The following is a 23,284-nucleotide window of genomic DNA, read 5'->3' on the forward strand; positions in this document are numbered from 1 at the left end:
TTGAGAGAACAAGCTCTTCCTTTGGGATCTAACTGAGAAAGTAAGCTGGTTTTGGGGGCCCAGCAAATGTACAACCTCACCCCCTCTCTGGTGTAGTGATGGGTGACCTCCACTCTCTTCCCCATTCCAAAAAAAAAAAGGGGGAATTCAGTGGTACCTCGGGTTACATACGCTTCAGGTTACAGACTCTGCTAACCCAGAAATAGTGCTTCGGGTTAAGAACTTTGCTTCAGGATGAGAACAGAAATCGTGCTCCAGCGGCACGGCAGCAGCAGGAGGCCCCATTAGCTAAAGTGGTGCTTCAGGTTAAGAACAGTTTCAGGTTAAGAACGGACCTCCGGAACGAATTAAGTACTTAACCCGAGGTACCACTGTAGCTCATCTTATTTCCAAATCCAAATTTGGAGTGAGTCTCCTATGTATCAACCCAGTCCTCTTCACCACACCCATCCACTGATCTCTTCCCTCCATCCTTTCTTATGAAGATTGGTGCTTCGAAGTACTCCAGTAGCAACAAACGGGGAGAAAGGTGGAAAATCTCTCCTACCTCCCTGCTGTGAAGCAGCCTCTGAGAAACAGCCATTCCAGGGTTTGCTTTCAGCCAGATGTTGGCCCTCTGCATAGCAACACATCAGGCAAAAGGATGGGGGACTTTCACAGAGCACCAGCTCTGTGCAATATGGTTCAAAGGTGTAGCCCATGACTGGGGACAGGGATTCCTCTCGGGATCAGATTGAACTTTCTCCAGCTCAATTGAAAATCTGAGCCAGAGAAGAACCATGTGTACTGCTCACTTTGCATTTGAGCTGAGCCTTTTGGGTCCAGGCATTGTATTGATTTGGGAAAGCAAAAGGGGAAATGTCAGATAATATCAAGGGTGGACATCAACTACAGCTCCTGAGACCAGCTTGCTGTGGAGAAGCGGAAGCAAGATACTGCCTTTCTCCCCACCCCCTGCCCTGCTTCCTGGAGCCAGACTATATCTCTCTATTGGCCTCGGGGTCACTAATGCATCCTTCCTGAAGCTATTAATACTTTGCTGCTCTGCTGACCTTGCATGTCCATCCCACAGCTGAGGGGCCAGATCTGGCCTGAGCCACTGCTAATGAGATCAAGAACAAGTGAATGACCTGCCTGGACACGAGCCAAAGCAATGCTGGAATCACTTTTCTCCAAATGAAATTCTCAGGTTTTCCCCTTGAGAATTTTGATGCAAGATATCCACTGGATATTCTCTGAACGTTATTAGCAATTGCTCATAATACCCTTATTCTTCCCTCTATAGCAATTCACACATGTTCCTGGAACATCTCCCATCTGCTCAGCTGACGGGGTCAAAAACTGCTAAGCTCTCTGCATTGCGTTGCCAAATGTTGACTGAATATTTCATATCTCTGTTCAATACGTCTTAGCTGACGGTATATTAGGGATGGTATCCAGTATTTGATAGCTGAAATGCAATTAGGGCTGCATACACTCTTCTCTCCCTGAAAGGTAGTCAACTGTCAAACTCCATAAATGACATTCAGTAGTTAAAAGCATGAGCTGTAAATCTGGGTGGGAGCTCAAATCTCCCCTTGGTCATAATCTTTCTTGTGTGTCCGTGTCCAGTTCTTACTTGCAGCCTCCATGCCCACAATATAAGGATAACATATTCCTGCAATAGTTTTGTCATTGAAAAAAACTTGAAAATCAGCCTCAGAGGCAGCAAAAGCAAGTTGAAAAGTAAAAAAGAAGCCTCAGAGGCTGCAACTGGGAATAGCAGAATAGGGGGTTGCTTAACCCTTTCCAGCTGGTTTTCTGGTCAATCCCTGCCCAACTATGCCACCTGATTTTTCCATCAACAAGAGAAAAACCAGAGGTCTCCCTTCACTCTTAAGAACTATTTTAAGAGGGTATTGGGGAGGGGTATTTTGAGGTTGGAAAATAATTCCTGGAGAGAAAACACAGCATCTCCCCCACCCTGCCATTCTTCCACTCAGCCTAGCAGCCCTGCTAAAACTGCTTGTACAGTGGTACCTTGGTTCTCAAATGCCTTAGTACTCAAACAACTTGGAACCCAAACACCACAAACCCGGAAGTAAGTGTTCCGGTTTGTGAACTTTTTTCAGAAGCCGAACGTGCTCCGTTTTGAGTGTTACGCTTCCGCTTTGAATGTTACGCTGAGGTCTGTTTTTGCTATTTATTTTGCATTTTTGTTTTTGCGGCTTTTTTGTTTTGTTTTTGTGACTGTGTGGAACCCAGTTCAGCTACTGATTGATTGATTGATTGATTGATTGTGTGACTGCAGTACATTGTTTATTGCTTTCATTTCATGGATCAATGGTCTCGCTAGGTGGTAAAATTCATGTTAAATTGCTGTTTTAGGGGTTTTTTTAAAAAGTCTGGAATGGATTAATCTATGGGAAAGCGCATCTTGGTTTTGGAATGAACTTCCAGAACAGATTAAGTTTGAGAACCAAAGTACCACTGTATTTAAAAGAAATGTGGAGGAAAGTCAAGGTCTAGTTTGATCATGAGCTAATATCTGGGGTCTTGGACAAGTGCTATCTAGATGCAATGTGTGTTATGAAAGAAACATTTGGAGTCTTAAAAGCAAAGACGAAAAAGCATGTGGGAAAGGGTTGCAGTTACTTTGGCAGGTTTATTGCATCCAGTTTGAAGTATGAAAATTCAGTTAACATCATACCCCCATGTAGCTACACCCATTCCACAAATGAACGCTATCAAAGCCCAGGAAAAAAAACAGTATTTACAAAGAGAGAGAGAGTGATAGAAAAACCTATGCTAAGTTTATATATATATATATATATGATATATATATATGTACACACATACACAAGAGAAGACATTTGGTGTTTATTTGGAGCAAACATTAAAACTCTGGTCTGCATCCTTCACTGATTCCAACAAAGCTAGGATTTCTGGCTTCTAGGCCCCTCCCTTGAAAGCCAAAACAGATGTGATGTAAGATATTCCTGATCTGCCATTACTGTAGATCTGCAATGGATAAAGCTAGCTGCTTCAAAATGATTTAATTCCAACATCACATCTGTTTCAGCCCTTTCTCCCTTGCAGTCCCAATCAGGTGTGGGGAATCTTTGCCGCTCCTGATTCTACAGAACTACAACTCCCATCTGCCCCAGCAAGCATGGTCAATGGCCAGGGGTGATGGGAGTTGTAGTTCACCAGTATTGGGGTGAGGAGGCAAAGGTTCCCCACACCTGGTGTAGGCAGTCTCCTCCAGAGTTTGGATATCCTTGCTTCTAGGCACACCCGCTCTCTTGCACTGGACCTCACTTTTATACTCTTATCCACAACGTAGTTGTATTCCTCTTTCTATTTATAATGGAGGGGTCCAATATATTGCCCTACATTTACTAAAATGACAATCAATACAGATCCGTACAACCATTTTGCCATTGTTTTTCTCCAGCACGTACTGTGTTTTTGCAGTTAATCTGTGTCGAATATGTGTATGAGACTAGTTCATGGCATTCTCCATGTGACCAAGCACTTATTTTCAACCTGGTCTGTGTCTTCCATCCTGTGTTCTAATGTGCATGTTGTGAGTGTCAGCTGTAATGAGGGTTGAGAATGTGAAGCACTGAACTGGGGTTTGTATATACGAGCAAATGTAGCAACCAGGCATTCCCTTTGTCGCAGCGCATCAAAATCTGAGCTGCCACCAACAACCAAATATGCTTTTATGGTGATGTGTATTATGGATTTATGGTGTTTCCAGAATCTGACCGAATCCCATCAACCCACGTATCAGCTTGCTTCTAGACTTTGGCCCATGGCTTTTGTGTTTCATTCAGCCCATGTCTACATTACACATTTGGAATAATTTCCCTCAAACAGTTGATTTTCTTGATAATTGGTGAACATATCTTGAAATATTTACAAATCAGCCTAAGATACGCAAACTAGTAGAACTGGGTTAAGAACCTTTAGGAAAATGGTCATGTGAATCCACATAAGGAGAGAAGCATCAGTGTAGAGGCACACGTTTTATACATATTGACAAAGAGAGCAAAATATTCCTACAGATCCTCCCCAAATCTTATAAGAAGGCCTAGATCCTGGAAGTTGTTCCCAAGGAGCGGAAAGGAGATGTTAAAATCAACAAAGGTTCCAGAAGCGAACTCCACCAAGTTTTGGGATAACTCATGGACGGGCTAAGATTGATACACAGAACTTTAACTCTCCTAATAGGATGTGTAGGGTGTATTTAATTGGTCAGTATGTTTGGGATGAAGGACGGAGGTCTTCCTGTTTAGAGGAAGCAGATAAGCTGAGGTTTGAGTTCACAAATGGCTATTTAGTTTAGTAAAAAACAGCAACACAGGATCTTGTCTTCTGAACTGAGGAGGGAGTGTTAGAGATCTCCAAGACAAAACAAAAAAGTACCCAACTTTCCCTCCAATTCCTGCCAAGCATATTTCACAAAGGCAACAGAAGAAAGCTCCTATTTAAAAACAGATTTAGAGATGGTTGGGAAACTCAGTTTGCCAGAGATTGGATAATCTGACTATTTCCAATCATCTTCCCAATGAACCAATGCTGTGCTATTAAGGCCTTACAAAAGACCTATATAAGCAGTCTCCTCTATTTTACATGCATCTACCTTTATGTTCCACCATGAGAATGCCGTTTCCATTTACTTCACATATTAAGGAAGTGCTCCATTCCAAAACATGATGGCGCCATTTTACAGTTGGGACAAAAGTCCCTCACCTCGACAGAGCAGACATCAATGCTCCAAATGTTTGCTTACTTTTTAAAGGTAAAATTTTGATCAGGCACCCTTGTTGAAAATCCAGGCATGCTAGATTCCAGATCCAAAGATCCCCCTGCACAAAACTTGGCTACATACACCCCACCCTCTCCTAAGAGATCCAGGAGTACCCTTGTCCCAAATGGAAAGGTCCCCATTATTTTCCAAACCCTACCCTCTCTTATAAAAAACAAAAAACCACTAGGTATCTTTGTCTCTCCAGAAAATCCTGGGGGGGCTTGTGCCCAGCCCCACCCTCTAGATTTCACTCTCCTCTCAAGAACCCAGAAGTCCCTCTTCCTTTGTAGCCTCTCAGTGGCAGGCATTAAATGGTAGCTTGACTACTCCTCCGTGAAGCTCCATGGAGGCTTCGGCCCAGTTGATGATGTCGCCACCGGCGTAGCTGGTGCAGGTAGCCATCTTGTAAACCTCGCCTGGTGTCAGGATGTGGCCCCACATGTTGAAATCTGAGATTTCCCCAATGAAGGCTTGAGTGGCGTCAAAGCGGCCACCCAGAGTGTCCTGTAGGAAGAGGAGTGGGGAAAGAGAGTGAACACACAGCAGGGCAAGAGAATCTGTGGCCCTCCATGTGGCACTGGACTCCATAAGATCATAAGAAGAGCCTGCTGAGCCAGGCCAACGGCCCATCCAGCCCAGCTTCCAGTTTTCACACTGGCCAACCAAATGCTTATGGAAAGCACACAAACAGGACCTGAGTACAGAAGCAGTGTCCCCTTCGGTGGTTTCCAGCAAGTGATATTCAGAAGCATTTACTGCCTCTGAGAGTGGCGGTAGAACATAGCCTTCAGGGATCGTGGCCTTCTCCTCCATGAATTTGAATCTGGTTCTCATTAGCCCTAGCTGGCATGGCCAACTGTCAAGGATGACAACACACCTTCCAACATCTCAAGACCCCAAACCAGGATGCACATCTTTCTACTTGTGCTCCTGTGTGAGTCACATGACCTCCACAAGATCACATGTCCCGTGTGAGATCACGCAACTCAGAATAGACACTTTTTTCTGAGCCATGCTTGCACAGAACCCAAAAATGCATGTTTTGGGGCACTGCATAATTCAGCAAGACTTAGAGGGCTACGTGTTCCCCATCCCAGATTTAGAGGAACCAGAAATGGCCCTCTATAAGTAATAATTGAGGGGTATTTACCTGCTCCTGGCCCAGTACGAAAACACCCCCAGGCTTCACCGGATGCCAGGGAGCCAGGTTCTCTCCGCTCCCTCTCCGGACTCCATCCTGGTAAGACTCCCAAATGCCATCCCGGGTTGACCAGGTCACACAGATGTGGTGCCACTTAGCATCATTAATGGCCAGTGGTAATGTGGCAGCCTGCAGAGAAAAAAGGTTAAAGTGGGGTGAGCAAACATCCTGAGCCCTAAGAGTATTGCTGCAATAAGTGTATCATGATCTGAATGGCACCAGCTATGTTGAACCTGCACAGCCTTGGAACTAGAAGAAGCAGGTTATAGCTGCCATCCAGACAGCTATAAAGCCTTGGGAATATCTCTCTGTGCCTCACCTCCAATGTTTTTGGGAGGGAGATCAATACAGTGGGAGAGGATAGGCAGGATGGAGCACAATATGTTTTGCCGATCCAGTTTCAATGGAATCCTGAGGCATGCCTCAATATCCCTTCTGAGGTCTTTGCTGAAGGCCGTGGCCAAAGGACAAGCTGAACTTCAAAACACGTAAAAGACAAAGGTTGTCAAAAAGAAACCATGTCTATAATGGGGTAATACTCTTAATAGGGCCAACCAAAAATTCACAGCAATGTGGCAACTTCTGAGTTCTCCAGAACACTTCATCGGGCAATATAGGATGGTGGGGTGAAGATTTTTATCTAAAACTAAACTAGCTGTGTAGCTTGCAATCTGCATCTTGGAAATGGCAACCTCGTGGCTACAACATCTAGTTGTGTACTTTTTGTTTCAAACTTTTCCTTGTCTGTCCCTTTGTGTGATATCCCATCTGGTGAAGAGCTATGGAGAAACTCAAAACATTGCCACATGTCTGGGACTTTTTGGCTGGTTCCAATAAAGACACGATGCAGCTGTGGACTCTAGAGTTGTAGCTGTAATTGTGAATGAATGGATGTTGTTGATCAAGGTTTGTTCAATTGACACAATTTATTCCAAAACCAGAATTAGGTATGGGAGGATGTAGCTCACAGAATATTCTAATGCAAAAGTCAAGGTATCTATAGCTACTGTACATCTCTCGTTTACAGCAAATCTTTGGTCAAGATTTCTTAATCCCCTGTCTGTGTCCCCTCTTGTCTACCTTGTGAAGAATTCCTTTTGTGTTGTATATCCCAGAACCCCAGTCCAGAAGGCCTGAAATGGGAAACAAGGCAGGCTTTTGTCTCTTTAATTTATTGTTGGGCCCTCTTCAGATTTGGTAGGACATCATTGAATTGTTCCAGCCCAAGTGATCATAAAAAAACTGTTTTTGGTTTTTTATTTATTGTAACCCAAAAGGCAGACGAGACAGAGGAAAAACATGAACATGGTGACCATTCTTCAAACATATTTGATTATTTGATTTCTAGACCGCTTCATATATTTATAAAATATCTCTAAGCGGTGTACAGAAAACTGAAACAACAAAAGAAAGCTTTGACAAAATATTACAAAAATACACCGTTACCTATAAAAATGTTACATTAATACAAAGTTACTAATATATGAGAGAAAAATATATATGTGAGAAAAGGGACGCGGGTGGCGCTGTGGGTTAAACCACAGAGCCTAGGGCTTGCTGATCAGAAGGTCGGCGGTTCGAATCCCCGCAACGGGGTGAGCTCCTGTTGCTCAGTCCCTGCTCCTGCCAACCTAGCAGTTCGAAAGCACATCAAAGTGCAAGTGGATAAATAGGTACCACTCTGGCGGGAAGGTAATCGGCATTTCCGTGTGCTGCTCTGGTTCACCAGAAGCGGCTTAGTCATGCTGGCCACATGACCTACGCCAGCTCCCTCGGCCAATAAAGCGAGATGAGCACCGCAACCCCAGAGTCGGCCACGACTGGATCTAATGGTCAGGGGTCCCTTTACCTTTACCTTTACCTTTACCTTTACTAATATATATAAATCAATATCAGTTCATTTTCCTTTTGACTCATCCTCCGTCTCTGCCTCCAGGTTGTCATCCAGGGTCCAAACTCTTAGCTCACCCACAAAAGTCTCACAGTGAGTCTCGCAACATATCTGACCACCGCCACCCACTCAAGAAGCTCCCAGATTGGCCTTGCTCCCGTACCTTGTCATTGATCAGCAGTTCCATGGGGTTATTTCCCCACTCGATGAGCACCACTTCGTTGGCCTGGCCTGGCACAGAGTATGAGAAAGGGGTGCCCATTCCCGGTGCTGAACTGGACTTGAGCCAGAGGCAGATGGAGAAGGCAAAGATCTCGTGATGGAGCGTACGCTTCACCTTGACGTACATGTAGTTAGTGCGGAGGGGGAAGCCCACCCGGAAGTCCTCAGACTGCTTCTCCACCTTGTTTCCTGGAGGACAGAGGGGATCAGAGATGTGGGACTGAGCTGCCAACACAGAGAAATGGAGGGGAATTGGGTTTGTCCATCCATCGGCTGCTAACTGCCCAGTTTATCTACCAAGCATCCGCCCCCCAAATACTCTTTTGATCCATTCCCATCTTCCCCCCACCAACTGTAACTAAGCCTGATTACCAGAAATATCATGCGCAATTTCCTAGTTGACTCCTCCCTCCACTTTCTCTGTGGACTTCCTTGTACTGGGTTTTTACACTGTTGTACACTCCTAGGGGCAGGTACCTCTTCTTTGTAAAGCCCCATGCACACTGATGGTGCAAATGAAATAATATTAATGGACAACAACAGCATTCATCCATCACACTCTGCTGTCTGTCTCCTGAGCTGTCCATTTCCATTCATCATGGTCTATCCAGTCATATCTGTTCACACGGCTGCTAAAGTTTCCTTCCACCTATACAACAAGTGAATTCTGAGAATCCTTAAAATGGGCATACACACCTAACATTTGAAGCACACCCCCCTCTCCCGAGAAGCTGTCGTTTCTTAAGAGTGCTGAGAATTGTACCTCTGCGAGGCTAAGACTACAGATCCCAGGATTCTTTGCAGGGGATGTGCCTTAAATGTATGCTATGGGCACAGCCTTATACTATAAGGTTCGAAGGACAAGCCTCCAGCAGATATTACTCAGTGGTTTGAAGATCTTACTGTCATTTCTGAGTTTGAAAGAATGGTTTATAATTGCCAGTCTCATTTTAGGTATCTATCTGTACATATGGACTACTTATATTGATCCACACATTTAATTTAGGATTGATGGAATATATTATTGACAAAGTCAGCTGGCATTTAATTTTTTTTCCCTATGTTTCTTTTTGTTGTATTTGCAAATTATGTTTTGTGTTTTTTTGTGTGTTTTTTTAAAAAATCTTTAAGGTTTCCTTGTATCCCACAACCAACGAACCAGCCAATAAGCCACATATGACTGCTTTTATCTACCAAGCCATGTTTTCAATGTTCTGTCACTGAGCCATCCATCCCCACATCTTTCATTCTGCCTCCCCGTGGATCTGCCGATCTACGAATCCACTGTGTTGTCATTCCTTCCACACATCCTTCCGCCCATCTCTCTTCTGACTGGATCATGATTCACCCCACTAAATAATGACATCCACTTATTCCACTGTCCACATGCTGATAAATTTATTTGCCTAAGAAATTAATTTTAGAGCAGGAACCTTTGGCCCTCCAGATGTCGCTGAACAACACCTCCCATCACCCCCAGCAAACATGGTCAGTGAGCAAAGATGATGGGGAGTAGAAGTTCAGCAACATCTGGAGGGCCAAAGGTTGCCCACTCATACACACTTGATTCAGAGCCAGCATGGCTCTGAAGCAGGGTTTGCCAGTGCAGTGGTGACCTCCACATGTTTTTGTTAGAATTCCTGCTCCATGTTTGCAGTCATGGGATTGTTGTCTATCACATGACGGTCTATGTTTTGAGACCACAGAGTGGGAAGTGACGGAGAAAGGATGTTTGTGTTACTGTGTTCCGTGAAGTGGGACTATTGTCCTTTGTTCTTTTTCTCTTTGCTGTCTGATGCTTGAGAGAGAGGGAGCCATGTTGCAGTGCTCCGTGTGTGTTTATATGTAAATAAAGTAGATTAGCCAAAATGCTGAGTTGCTGAGGTCTGTCATGCAAGCTGCAAAGACTCTGCGGATCCCTAAGTGTGCCGATGTCTGTTGGCATCGTTCGCTGTGATGTTTGGGCTGAAGAAAGCTTCTGAAGCTCCCGAACGATTGACCAGGAGGGAGAGAACATGCCAGTCGGGCATGTGTCTCTGCCAGGATCCTACTCGAGTGCAGGACGAGCTCCTGACAGTTTTTAGATTCCAATTCCCAGTCAGCATGGACAGTGGTCTGGGGGAATTATGGGAGTTGTGCTCCAATAACATTGACTACCCTTTCTCTGGAGCAACAGAAAATGAATTTATTCTATGACAACCCTTCAGATACTTGAAGATGACTTCCTTCCTTCCTTCCTTCCATCTCCACCCCATTGTCTCAAGACCAACCCCCCTCTCCCCACCCTGACCCTGGCAACACCTGGTGTGTGACTGCCACTCACCTTTCTCAACACTGTGCCCATGAGAGATGTGCTTGTGCCTGAGTCCTGCTGCTGTTGGCACACCCACCGTGTGATGCTCAGAGGTGTTTGATTTCTCATGGATCTGATGCTCCAATATGCTTATCTTTTTCTGGAGAGCATCGCGCAGGGACGTGGAGAAGACAGAGCTGTTCCGATTGTGCTGGTGAAGGCAAGACGAGCACACATGTCAACCATTAATTCTGTAACTCTGCCACTTATCTCTTGCTGCCTCAAAACCCCAGAACCTCCTACCAGGACACTTCTGTTGCCTCTCTGATCTTTCTTCTCCCGAAAGCTACTTTTTTGTGAAACCTTCTTCACAATCTATTAGTTCTCATCTGCTGAACATATAACCAAACTAAACACATGGCCTTCCTGTGACTTTTGCCTCCATCTTCTTTGTGTTGAATTTTAGATTGTTAAGTGCCACAGAGAAGGAACTTGTGTTGCTTGTTCGTTGTTCTTTAAATGACTTTGGCTGCATACACACCATACATTTAAGCTTTAAATTTTAAAGCACACTTAAATAACATTCTTCCCCCCCAAAAGATTCTGGGAACTGTGGTTTGGTAAGGTTGCTGGGACTTACAGCTCTGTTGGGGGTAAAATACAGTTCCCAGGATTCTTGTGTACATTTGTGCTTTAAATGTATGTTGTGTACGCAACCATACACTCTAGTGGCATATTAATAATAATAATAATAATAATAATAATAATAATAAAGCATCAGGCCTTGTCTAAGATGCAGCCTACATAAAACAAACAGTTCGTTGACTGTACAATCCTGCATGTGTCTACTCAAAAGTAAGCCTTATTGAGTTCAATGGAACTTATTCCCAGGTATGGGTCAACAGATCTGTGGCACTGGCTACCCGGAGCCAGCCCTGCTGCACAGCAAGTGTGACAAACTGCTTCAGGCAACACCAAGAGGGGGACAAGAAGTGGTGTCTGGCTGATGCAGCAAGACTTTCTCAGGTGTTTTCTCAAATGGGGCCGGGGGCCGGGAGGAAGACATTTGGGTTCTGTTTCTGGAAGCAAAATATCTTGAGCCACTACTGCCAATTCCCACAGTCCCTTCCCTGCCCACAGGCTTGGACTGGGAGACCCACCAACTTTGATACTGTACCCCCACATCCAGTTTGGTGTGTTCCTGGATATCTAATTCTTGCTTACGTATTAAGAAGGGGGAAAGCGAGGGAAAAGGGCAGCAGAATTATTTTTAGTCACTGCACTCAGGTTAACACCTCAGATGCTCTAGTAATCTCTATTCCCACCCACAGTGATGGCAGTAGAACTGTCCTGTCCCTCCTTTCAAGGTTTCTTTTGTAAAAGCCATCACGTACGAAGCAGAATCATAAAACCATGTACAAAGGTGCTATTCAGAACATATTTTGAAGGCCTCTACTCTTTTTGAGAAACAAAATATCTTGGATTTCTTAGCTTCTGGGCACTCCAGCTCCACAGGAAAAACTGAACATTTTAAGAGAAAACACAGGAATCCTGTTTTGCATTCCTCCCTTCACTCCACAAAAAAACTGGCCAATAGATGGATGCGTGGGAAAGGGCCTTCTCAGTGGTGGCCCTTTGATCAATGTTTCTTAACCTTGGGTTCCCAGATCAGTTGAGACCACAACTCTCATCATCCCCAGCCAGTTTAGCCAATGGTCAGTTGTAGTCCAAGAACACCTAGAGTCCCCAAGTTGAAGAAAATGGGCTCAGGCCAGTGGTTCTCAAAGAGTGTGGCAGGAAGATTCAAGGACAATCTAAGAAATGTTCAAACATTTCAGTGTAGTATCGTATAGTATCAATATATACTTTTTTATTTGCAGGATATTTGCATTGTTTTATACTTTCTGGGTGCCCCATGATCATATTAGAAAGTATTTTGTTCTCTATGTTATAAATCAAGCACTGCTAGGAGTCGTTTCTTTTTGTTTTCCAGTGTATTTCTTATCAATTTAAAAAAAAAAAATCAGTGTGGCAATGAGCAATTTTTTCCCCCTGAAAATGTGTCCCAGAGAAAAAAGTTTGAGAACCATTGGCTTAGGCTATGAAATTACCTGCCTCAGGACAGAGATCTCTCTATGCCTGAAGTATCAGTTGAAAACAATGTTGTTCTGACATGCATTTCAGTAGGAAATTCTTACATGTTTTGTATTAGTTATCAAGCAAATTTGGGTGCGGGGGGGGGGGGTTGTAGGGTGTCATTATTGTTTTTTTAATCATGGTTTTATGATAGCTGTTTCCCAGATTATGGGTCTTGTAAATATGAGCTGTAAATGTTTTTTTATAAATACAAAACAAATAGTAGTAATAGTAGTAATAGTAGTAGTAGTAGTAATAATAATAATAATAATAATAATAATAATTTATTATTTATACCCCGCTCATCTGGCTGGGTTACCCCAGCTACTCTGGGCAGCTTCCAACAAAATATGAAAATACAATAGTCTGTCAAACATTAAAAGCTTCCCTAAACAGGGCTGCCTTCAGATGTCTTCTAAAAGTCTGGTAGTTGTTTTTCTCTTTGACATCTGGTGGGAGGGTGTTCCACAGGGCGGGTGCCACTACCAAGAAGGCCCTCTGCCTGGTTCCCTGTAACTTGGCTTCTCGCAGCAAGGGAACTGCCAGAAGGCCCTCGGCACTGGACCTCAGTGTCCAGGCAGAACGATAGGGGTGGAGACACTCCTTCAGGTAAACTGGACTGAGGCCGTTTAGGGCTTTAAAGGTCAGCACCAACACTTTGATAGCAACAAACAGCAACACAACAGAAGCTGCTTTCATACCTCAGGGACTTTGGCTTCTATCCTGATTTGCAAGTGCAGTTCTGGCCCAGCAGCCTAGGCTCAGGATATCTAAAATACCACTTTCTACCATTTGTAGCTGCCCATCAATTGGATGTTCACCTGAGGCCCTCTTCTCAATAGCCCTGCCCTTTGGAGGTTAGGGCCTCCACTGTGGAAAAACCTCTCCTATAGAATTACCTCCCTAAACAAATGTCCCATGTCCTCTTAGTCCTTGTCAATGTATGTCTGGTGGGTGTTTTACACTGTTTCAATGGGAGCGACAAATCTCTTTGAGGTTTGTTACACTGGAAAGTCAGGATAAAGATCTTTTAAATAATCACAACAACACTAGCAATTAGAGCTGTCATCCACTTAAAGAAGCCTTAGGCTGTGTACACACTATACTTTTAAAGCACATTAGAAGCACATTTCTCTCCCCCTCCCCATCAATAATTCGGGGCACTGTAGTTTGCTAAAGGTTGATGGGAACGGGCAACTCTTTAAGGCGTAAACTTCAGTGCCCAGAATTCTTTGGGGGAAATCATGTGCATGGGACACACTTCAGAGGCCATCGTGTGTACCTCATTCCCAGCCCTACCTGAAGATGCCAAGAATTGAGCATGGGGCCTTCTCCATGCAAAGCAGGTGCTCTAGTACTACTGAGCCTCAGGTTGTACAGGGTTGCCAAAGCTGGCAGTGCCCATGAAAAACGCCCAGAGCGACCTCTCAGTTATTTGCTGCTTTGCTGCCAAACCTGTCAGTCCTGTCCTACTTGAGTTCTGGAGAAGGATTTTGGATGTATTTTTCTTATTTGAAAACAATAAAGGAAAGTTCTAACCAAATAAAAACGTCATCCTGTTTTGAAATGGACTCTTTACAGCTGGAAGAAGAAGAAGAAGAAGAAGAAGAAGAAGAAGAAGAAGAAGAAGAAGAAGACGACTTATCGTGCTCATAATATTTGTAGTGCTTGGCCACTTGGTAGTGTCACCTCAAAGTACAGCTGTGTTCTATTTCTATCAAGAGCAAATCACATTGAACTGGAAGTTGAAAAATAAGCAGACTTTAAAGCTGACTAACAGAAAATCATTTTGTAGCTTGTGTGAAACCTGCATAATTTGCCGAGGTGTGGGGGAGAGAGTGGAGACACGTTGCTTTTTATCCTACCTTAGTTCCCTGCAGAGCAGACAATATGCTCCAGAAACAGAGCCACCAAGCTAAGCTTGGTGCCAACTTCCACTCAGCTCCCAGGGTAAGAAAGCCCAGACACCCAACCCAGTTGACCCTACTGGGCAACTAGGGTGGGATAGTTACGGTCTTTCCCTCCATGATGGGTTGGACGTTGCAAGGGAGGCATGGTTCCTTTGGCCTGTAACCTAGTGGGCTTTGTAGCTATGTAGGGACTTCAATCTGTCTCCCTGGTTCTTTTATGACTCTCCCACCTGTACCCTACTGAGTCCAGATAAATAACAGGTAAAGTATCTCCACCTTCACCCCCCACCCCACCCAGTGTAAGCTGTGTGGCCCTAGAGTAGCTTGATTGTCTATTTCAGGGATGGGAACCCCATAGCCCATAGATACTGTTGGACTCCAAGTCCCAGCAGCCCCTGCTAGCATGGCCAATGGTCAGGAATAACAGGAACAACATCCTCCAGGAACATCTGGAGGGCCATAGGCTCCCCATCCGTAGTCTATATTAGCCTGCCATGTCCCAGGAAGAATTTTTACCATGTATCAGATTCAGCTGTACAGGAAAATGTGTGGTGGAATTATTATTATTATTAGTAGTAGTAGTAGTAGTACTAATATTTATTGAATTTATATACCGCCCTATACCCGGAGGTCTCAGGGCAGTTCACTGTATTGTTATTGTTCTGTGCTTTTACTATTTTTGTACACTGCTTTGTGTAATTTTCTTTCAGGGTAGGTCACAGCAAAATAAACATTTTCCCATTAAAATCAATGCAGTGAAATACAACAATATCTGCAAAAGCTTGGTATTAGTCACTATCAAATGCCTGAGCCAGCACATAGATCTTAAATGTCAAAAACTCATCAGATTTAGCACTTTCCATTATTAGTATTATTTTCTGATTAAACCTCTCTGTCCAGGAAATGAAGGAATCCTGCCATCCAAATTACCCCCATATGATTTTACTGCAGCTGGACCATAAAGAAGGCTGATCGCCAAAGAATTGATGCTTTTGAATTATGGTGCTGGAGGAAACTCTTGAGAGTCCCATGGACTGCAAGAAGCTCAAACCTCTCCATTCTGAAGGAAATCAGCCCTGAGTGCTCACTGGAAGGACAGATCGTGAAGCTGAGGTTCCAATACTTTCGCCACCTCATGAGAAGAGAAGACTCCCTGGAAAAGACCCTGATGTTGGGAAAGATGGAGGGCACAAGGAGAAGGGGACGACAGAGGACGAGATGGTTGGACAGTGTTCTCAAAGCTACCAGCATGAGTTTGACCAAACTGCAGGAGGCAGTGGAAGACAGGAGGGCCTGGCGTGCTCTGGTCCATGGGGTCACGAAGAGTCGGGCACGACTAAACAACAACAACAACATGATTTTACTTCCTATCTGAAAGGGCCATTGTCTAAAATCAAACCAGTCAATTCCCACCCCCACCCCCTTTTGAAGGCTTAATTAATCCTGTTTCCCACTTAGGCTGCAAACAGACCATACATTTAAAACACACCTAAATCCAACTACTTCCCCCAAAGAATCCTGGGAACTGTAGTTTTGTTAAGGGTGCTGGGAATTGTAGATTTTGTGATAAGTAAAGTACAATTCCCAGGATTCTTTGGGTGGGTGGAGGGGAATGTCCTTTACATGTATGGTGTGTATGCGTCCACATATAACCCCAGACAGAATGAGAGGCATATTGTGGGAATCCAGATATGCACAGGAGAAAAATGGGGCAGGACCTGTACAGGAATGGCCTCCGAAGGGTAATTAACAGGTGGTGTGTGAGGGGAAAGCTATGAAGGTGAAGAAAAGGGGCATGGAAAGGTGTGGAGCACAGCATGAGAGGCAGGTCAGATGGCCAGGTAGGCAAGTGGGGAGGGGGACACTAAGAGAATAGGCAGCACATAGTCTTCAATGGAAGTGCCATTCTGTGGTGTTCTCAAGACCCATTCTGCCATCTTAAATGACTCCTGACCTGTCCCTGAAGAGGAGGAGGATGCTCTTTCAGATCATATAATCATTATTATTTATGTGCCCCTAAAAATGTTGCAGCACCAAATGACCTCTTGAGTTCTTTTTTGCAGTGAGGGCCTGAGTGTTACATCTGCCAGTCCTTCACTCCATCTCATCTGTTCTCCCATCCTTCTTTGTCTCATCTATCCTGCTTTCCTTCCAACCTTCCTATGCATCTAATAATCCATCGATCCACCTCTGCGTTCCACGAATCCATTTGCATGTTTCCTCTCTCCTAGATTCCTGGCCTATTTGTTATCCCTCGTCCGACAGCCGTTTTGGGAGATCTTGCAGTTGCTCCACACGAGGGGATGCAATTGTAAGGTACGGGATGTGCAACGTGGTGAGAGAGGCCCAATTTAACACGGTCGGTATAGGCTTTACCTTTATCACGTATTATTATTGTTCGTCTCAACAACCCTGCGAGGAAGGTGAGGTGAGGGATAGCCTTTGAGAGGAAAGGACGGTCAGAAAGAATTCCTAAGGCCTAGATGAATGATGCCGCCACCCTGGCAGTAGTTCGGCTGTTGTCAGAAGAAGGAGGGATGGGGAGGGAAAGGAAAACTTTGATCTTCATTAAAAACTTATGGTGAGCCATAAGGGGGGAAAACACTCCAAAATCATCAGGCAATATGTTGCTTGTGCAAAGGGACTTTCTCCCCTCTCCTCCTCCTATACACCCCATAGTATTGTTTTAGGGGGATTGAAGGAACCCCCAGAACAGTGCATGGGGGAATGGTGGGGAGGTCATTCCACCTTGCATGCTGCCATGCTTGTCATAGCACAACATTGAATTCCACCCAAGGTCTCAATTTTCAAAATGCTGAAAAAAGAAAGTTCCTATTTCCCATGCCTCTTCTCTTTTTGTACAACGTCTGGAAAACTAAAAGGCTTGTGGTAAGTCCCCAATAAAGGTTTCACCCAGCTGTCGATTTTGGAGCTTGGTCGACATGTTATTCCTTTCTTGGGAGGTGTGGTAGGCCTCAGGGAGGAGGCTGGTGTGATATGCACTTTGGGAAATCAAGGTTTGTGTGTTGGGGTGTGGGGGAATAAAAGCTCATGAAGACCATTTTCCCGCTGAGACCAAAATGCCTCTAAAAGGACCTGCTCATTTGCAGGTACCGAGATAGCTGAGTGCTATCCTGTGTGGATAGACTGAGCTTGTAAAAAGAAATGAATTGACTTCAACTGGAACCAGAAAACTGACTTCAACTGGAATCATTGTGCTGTATCATGTGCAAGCTGTTGGTTCTGTTACACCAACCTCACTTTTGTAAAAGCAAAACAAGATGATTTTCTGTCTCTGGTTATATATGGCCATAGGGAGGGAGGGAAATAGACAGACAGACAGAGTACATGTGAGTGAGTAGTCATTTGTGATAAGTTCAGGAGGCAAAGGGCAGAGAGACCACTGACACCTAACAAAGATTTCACCTACATTTATCCCTGCGGTTAGGAAAAAGGTTGCGGGAGTTCCAAGAAACCATGTGAACTATCTTCCTTACTGAAGGAGATACATCGGCAGCTGAGATAGATATGTTGATGGGAGAGACAAGGAATACAGGGTGTTTGTGGAAAGTGGGGTGGAAGGAAAAAGAGGGAGGTGGACCTGAGGGCAGGAAAGCAACATGACACCCAAACGTTTAGAAAGTGTGTTAGTCAGTATGAAGAAAGGTAAAGGAAACTGTGTATGTTTAGACTAGGGAAAAGAAGATTAAAAGGGGACTCAGTTGCAATCTCTGCCTATTTTTAGAGAGTTTAATACAAAGGTGGCAGAAGGCGATCTTTTCTCTCTTGCAACAGAGACTGGGACAGGGACAATGGGTTTACACCATACTATAGTTTTAGAGCAGCTCCCATCAGCCCCAGCCAGCCCAATGGTCAGGGATAATGGGATCTGCAGTCCAACAACATCTGGAGTGCCAAATGTTGGCACCCTCAAGGGATAGGAACATGGGGTGTGGGGTGGATCACTTCTTAACTGAAAGAATGGTGGCCAACCGTATGTGATAAAGCCAGAAACGCATGCTCTTCACTTGATGACTGCAACAAGAAGTGATGACTGAGATATAAATCCACCTAGAGAATTTTCTTTACAAAAATGACTTTCAGCGCAATTTTTTTCAATGGAGTCAAGTCAGATATTTTTCTGCCAGACATAAAGGGTAAAGGTGTATAGAAACTGTGATGAGAACCAAGCTACAGATGACCCAGCTCTAGAGATTTTACAGAGTGGGAAGAATCAGGACCTGATCGATATGGCTTAAGCAGGAGATATACTGCCTTAAGACAGAGAATATCCTCCTTTATCCACTGCTTTGTGCAGCATCTTGCCTGATGAAGGCCTCTGTTACAGAAGATGGATGAATAGACATGTAGGTAGGTTGATCAGTCTACAACGGCGTCCTTAAGAAATGAGATCCAAAATATTTCATAGAATCATAGAATTGTAGAGTTGGAAGGGACCTTGAGCTTCTTCTCATCCAACCCCCTTCTCTGCAAGGTATCAACTAAAGCATCCATGAAAGATGGCCACTCAACCTCTGCTTAAAAACCTCCAAGGAAGGAAAGTTCACCAGCTTCCAAAGGAGTCCATTCACTGTTGAACACCTCTTACTGTCAGAAAGTTCTTTCTTGTAACCTGAAGCCATTGATTTGAGTCATACCCTCCAGAGCAGGACATAACAAGCTTGCTCCATCTTCCATGTGTGACAGCCCTTTAGATATTTTAAGATGGCTATCCTATCTCCTCTCAATCTCCTCTTTTCCAGGCCAAAGATACCCAACTCCCTCAACCATCCTCATAAGGCTTGGTTTCCAGACCCTTGACCATCTTGGTCATCCTCCTCTTGTCCAGCTTGTCAACATCCTTCTTAAATTGTGGCACCCAGAACTGGACACAGCACTCTAGGTGGGGGGGTCTGACCAAGGCAGAAGTTCTATTACTTCTCTTGATCTGGACAATATACTTCTGTTGATGCAGCCTAGAATAGCATTAGCTTTTTGTGCTGCTGCACCACACTGTTGACTCATGTTAAACCTGTGGTCTACTAAGACCCCTAGATCCTTTTCACATGTACTACAGGCAAGCTAGGTGTCCCCTGGGAGTACTGACTGACCTTAATTTGTGATTTCCCCCATTCAGATATTGTTGGTAGTGATGGGGTAGCTTCATAGGCCGTGTCTTCACTATAGCTTTAAAGCACCTCTCAAAGTATTCTGGGCACTGTTGTTTGTTAAGGGTTGCTGGGAATTGTAACTCTGGGAGGGGTAAACTACAGTGCCCAGAATTCTTTGAGCGAAATAATGTGTTTCAAATAAACTGTCAAAATATTAAATTTTGCTTCTCACATGCAATGTCCAAAAACCATCCCTATGGGTAAGACAACTTAGCCGTGTGAATCTATTTGTGAAGAGGAAGCAGGAAAGCTTGATGCGAGAAAGTGTATCTGGCAGAATGGGAAATATTTTTGGACATTGGATTTATGGAGGGTTGTGTGTTAAATAAGGTGGGGTTGTTTTTTACCAGCGATAAGGAGCATTGCCTGCCCTTGTTTATTGTGATCACGTTAAAGGAGGGAGGGATGGGAGGCAAACTTGGGTGGTGAATATTTGGGTAGACAAGGAACAGATGGACAAATATGAGAAGAAAGCATAACTGGGAAAGATAAGGGATAGTTTTCTGGAGAAGAGGTGGCTGATGCACAAGACTTGGTACCTGAAGATGCTCCAGTCTCTCCTTGAGGGATTCCAGCATCCTCTCCATCTGGTTCACCCCAGATGTCTCCTTGGGTGGGTCTTCCATGGTGTTGGCAGCGGCAGCCCCCTTGCGAAAGGCATCGTGGTTGCTGTGCCCCACCTGTAGTTCATGGTGCTCCCGTTGACCAAAATGGTGGTACTCATTCTCCCGGGCATGGATGCCTTCATGGGGATCTCGGTGCCCAGCCTCATGGTGTCCCCTGTGACTTTCTTCATGGTGGCCCTGATGCCCATCCTCACGGTGGCCTTGGTGTGCATTCTCATGATGTCCCCTGTGACCATCCTCATGGTGGGTCCGATGCCCACCCTCGTGGTGGCCTCTGTGAACTCCCTCGTGATGCCCATGCCCATGGCTGTGGTTCTCTTCATGGTGACCACCATGGTGCTCCCCAACATGTCTCCGGGAATGGGCTTCACAGCGGCTCAGCTTGGCCGTCAACTCCCGCACCGTCTCCCGCTGGTCCAAGATCGTCTCCTTCTGGTGCACCACGGTCTCCCGCAGGTGCAGGATGGTTTCCTTGGCTTCCTCAAGAGTCCCTACCCAGTGCCCATTTCCCGCGCTGTTAGCCCCTGCTCCGTGTCGCTGCTGGCTGGCTGACTGGCAGCCGTTGTCCATATCCAGAGGCATAGGGCTGCAGATGAATTTGGGCAAGCCGTATTCAGTGGCCGGCATCAGTGGGGAGAAGATGAGGCAGAGCAACGCCCAATGCAAGGCCATCTCCACAGCTGCGATGGCTCTGGCGGATGGGAAAGGGATGGGGGTAGGGAGAGCAGTCCGGAATGGGTTTTGCAGCCAAGGAAGGAGGATGGAGGTGATCCTAGATAGAGGCCGGTGGTCTAGGTATCATGGACGTTGCCGCACAACAGATTTAGATGCAACCTCGATCATCTAGGCCCTCTTTTAGGAGGCCAACGAAAATCCCAAGGGGCCACCTCAGAGGCCTCTGTTAGGAAGGCGATCCGAAGGTCTTGATGGAAAAGTGGACGTTAATTCCAGCCGGAGCGTACAATGGAGGGAGTCAAGTTGGGCCCGCCAAGTCACCAAACACAAATCAGGTCTTGCCCTCCCCAGAAATCTTGTAGCGTTGCCTCAGCCGTCAGAGCCTTTTCTCCCTTGCTGGCATCTGAGCTTTACTACCCAGCGGAACCAAGCTGCCAGCAGGTATTCCAACACTGTAGGCAGGCGGGATTTGTGCTTTTCCTGCCTCTCCTTCCTTTTCAATTTGCCAAATCCGTTGGTGATGCGGAGAGAAGCATCGTCTCCCCTGGCGACCGAGAAATTAATGGGCTTAAGGTGTCACGGCAGAGCTTTTTCCTTCACCCTTGCCCATCCTCCTCCCACCCCTGTTGCTAAGGCCTCTGCCTGGAAGCCTTTATAGAGCCCCTCCTCATGCCACTGCCCTCCTCCTCCTCTACCCCCACCCCAGCAGATAAGAGACTTGCAAAGCTAAAACTCCACTCAGAAGAATTAAGTTACCAGTGAGAGACACAGAAGCTAAGTCTGAGCTTTGAACTAATTCACTTGTTTCTCATCTAATGAAAAGTACTTACACGGGGCCCATTATTCGCAGGTAGAATAAGAGGACATAAGGGGAGCCAGGGTGTCAAGTAGGCCATGGGGGGGATGGACAGCAAGACGGGGGGAATATCTGTGAAAGATATATCAATACGTCCTACCTGTAAATATTAGACATATATTCCAAAATAAAGGGAAAATATTAGACATATATTCCAAAAGCACAAACAGTATCCCCCCCCCCGCCCATGTATTCGAACTCAGGGCTTATAATCATCAATTTCATTTAGATATCTCTTTGGATATTTGGACTGCCTATATTTAATTTATATGTTTAAATTATGGAATAGTCATATTGTTAATGCCAGCTAGCAATGGTGTTATTAGTAGTAGTAGTAGTAGTAGTAGTAGTAGTAGTAGTAGTATCTTCTTTCTTTCTGTTAGATTTGCATTTTTTTAAAAAGTAAAAATCAGATTGAGATTATGGTAAACTTCAGACAGAGCCCAAGGGCAGAGGCAGTTGAGGCTCAGAGCTCAGATAGGGATGGAAACATCTGTCCTTTTGGGGTTTCTGTTTCTCATTTTTCCAATCTTAAACTGAGTTCTCCACACTTCTGCAGCAGTTTGCAGGGGCGGGGATTAAATCCTCATGAAAATTCGTGCAACTTTCTCCTAAACACATCCCCCCCCCCCCCCAAGCAATTTTGAGGATGACTGTGTTTTGATTCTCACGTTGTTTTTGAAAAATGCGCATATCATAGATTTGGTCCTGAATGCAATCTGAATAGCATTTCCTCCATCCCTAGCCTCAGAGCACAACAGGTTGGTTCTAACAAGTCTTGATTTCACATATCTGACATGGGAAACTGAACTTGCCAGAACACTTTTACATGATTGGGGTTTCCCCTTACAGCCCCCAACTCTAATAGCATTTATAACTGGGAACGTTGGATCCATTGTACCAGGCATTTTACATTTTAGCACATTGGGTTGTGCTAACGAGGCTAAGCTTGCTGCACTCAGTTCACACTGAAATCAATAGGATTTACTTTTCCCATTGATTTCAGTGGGGTTAAGTGCAATTAATTTACGTGTCTGCAATGGATTCAGCCCCAGTTACTCTTTTGGGATCGAAGTCATTGTACTAACCATCTATAATTACATACAGACAAGAAGCAGGTGTCAAGAAGAGCTATTTCTACTAGCAACCCATAAAAGCATATCATTCAGGATACAGACAACATTTTGAACAAATCTGAGGGAATTATATAATTTTGCCATTAGAATTTTGAGCCTTTTAGACAACAATCCTAATAACCGCAGTTATTGATATTATCAATGTTTCTAAAGCATTTCAACACCCAGTCATCGCACAGCAGCAATAAACCTTGAACACATGCTCAGAATGTATTCTCCCCCCAAAAAAATTGATTAATCCCCAACGGATTTTTTTTAAAACTCAATTTAATTCTTTTCTTTTAATGAATTTTAAGGCAATACTGTAAGGCATCAGCTTACTAGATTCAATATTTTTATACTCCTTCCCCTCCTCTAGATGGTTAATGT

The 23,284-nt window shown here is 44.7% G+C and overlaps 1 protein-coding gene across 1 annotated transcript; it reads right to left on the minus strand.

The window, feature by feature from the left end:
* Positions 1–1,245: 1,245 nt before the first annotated feature.
* Positions 1,246–21,424, minus strand: LOC308460745 (neuronal pentraxin-1-like). The gene is made up of 5 exons (XM_080977263.1): positions 20,162–21,424; positions 10,436–10,616; positions 8,054–8,301; positions 5,949–6,128; positions 1,246–5,302 (listed from the first exon to the last, which is right to left on the minus strand). Exons 1-5 carry the CDS (start codon positions 20,918–20,920, stop codon positions 5,093–5,095), a joined length of 1,578 nt encoding a protein of 525 aa, XP_080833389.1. The 5' UTR covers positions 20,921–21,424; the 3' UTR covers positions 1,246–5,092.
* Between the last annotated feature and the right edge of the window lie 1,860 nt (positions 21,425–23,284).

Source organism: Podarcis pityusensis (genome assembly GCF_964106645.2).
Source record: "Podarcis pityusensis genome assembly, chromosome: 13".
NCBI lineage: Eukaryota > Metazoa > Chordata > Lepidosauria > Squamata > Lacertidae > Podarcis > Podarcis pityusensis.

Bases quoted from the DNA above. Each gene is read 5' to 3' on its own strand.
- LOC308460745 (XM_080977263.1), bottom strand. From the start codon at position 20,920: ATGGCCTTGCATTGGGCGTTGCTCTGCCTCATCTTCTCCCCACTGATG. The intron at 10,617-20,161 runs GTACCAAGTCTT...TGCCTTCACCAG, and splicing joins AGAGACTGGAGCATCTTCAG to CACAATCGGAACAGCTCTGT. The intron at 6,129-8,053 runs GTACGGGAGCAA...TTTTCTCTGCAG, and splicing joins AACTGCTGATCAATGACAAG to GCTGCCACATTACCACTGGC.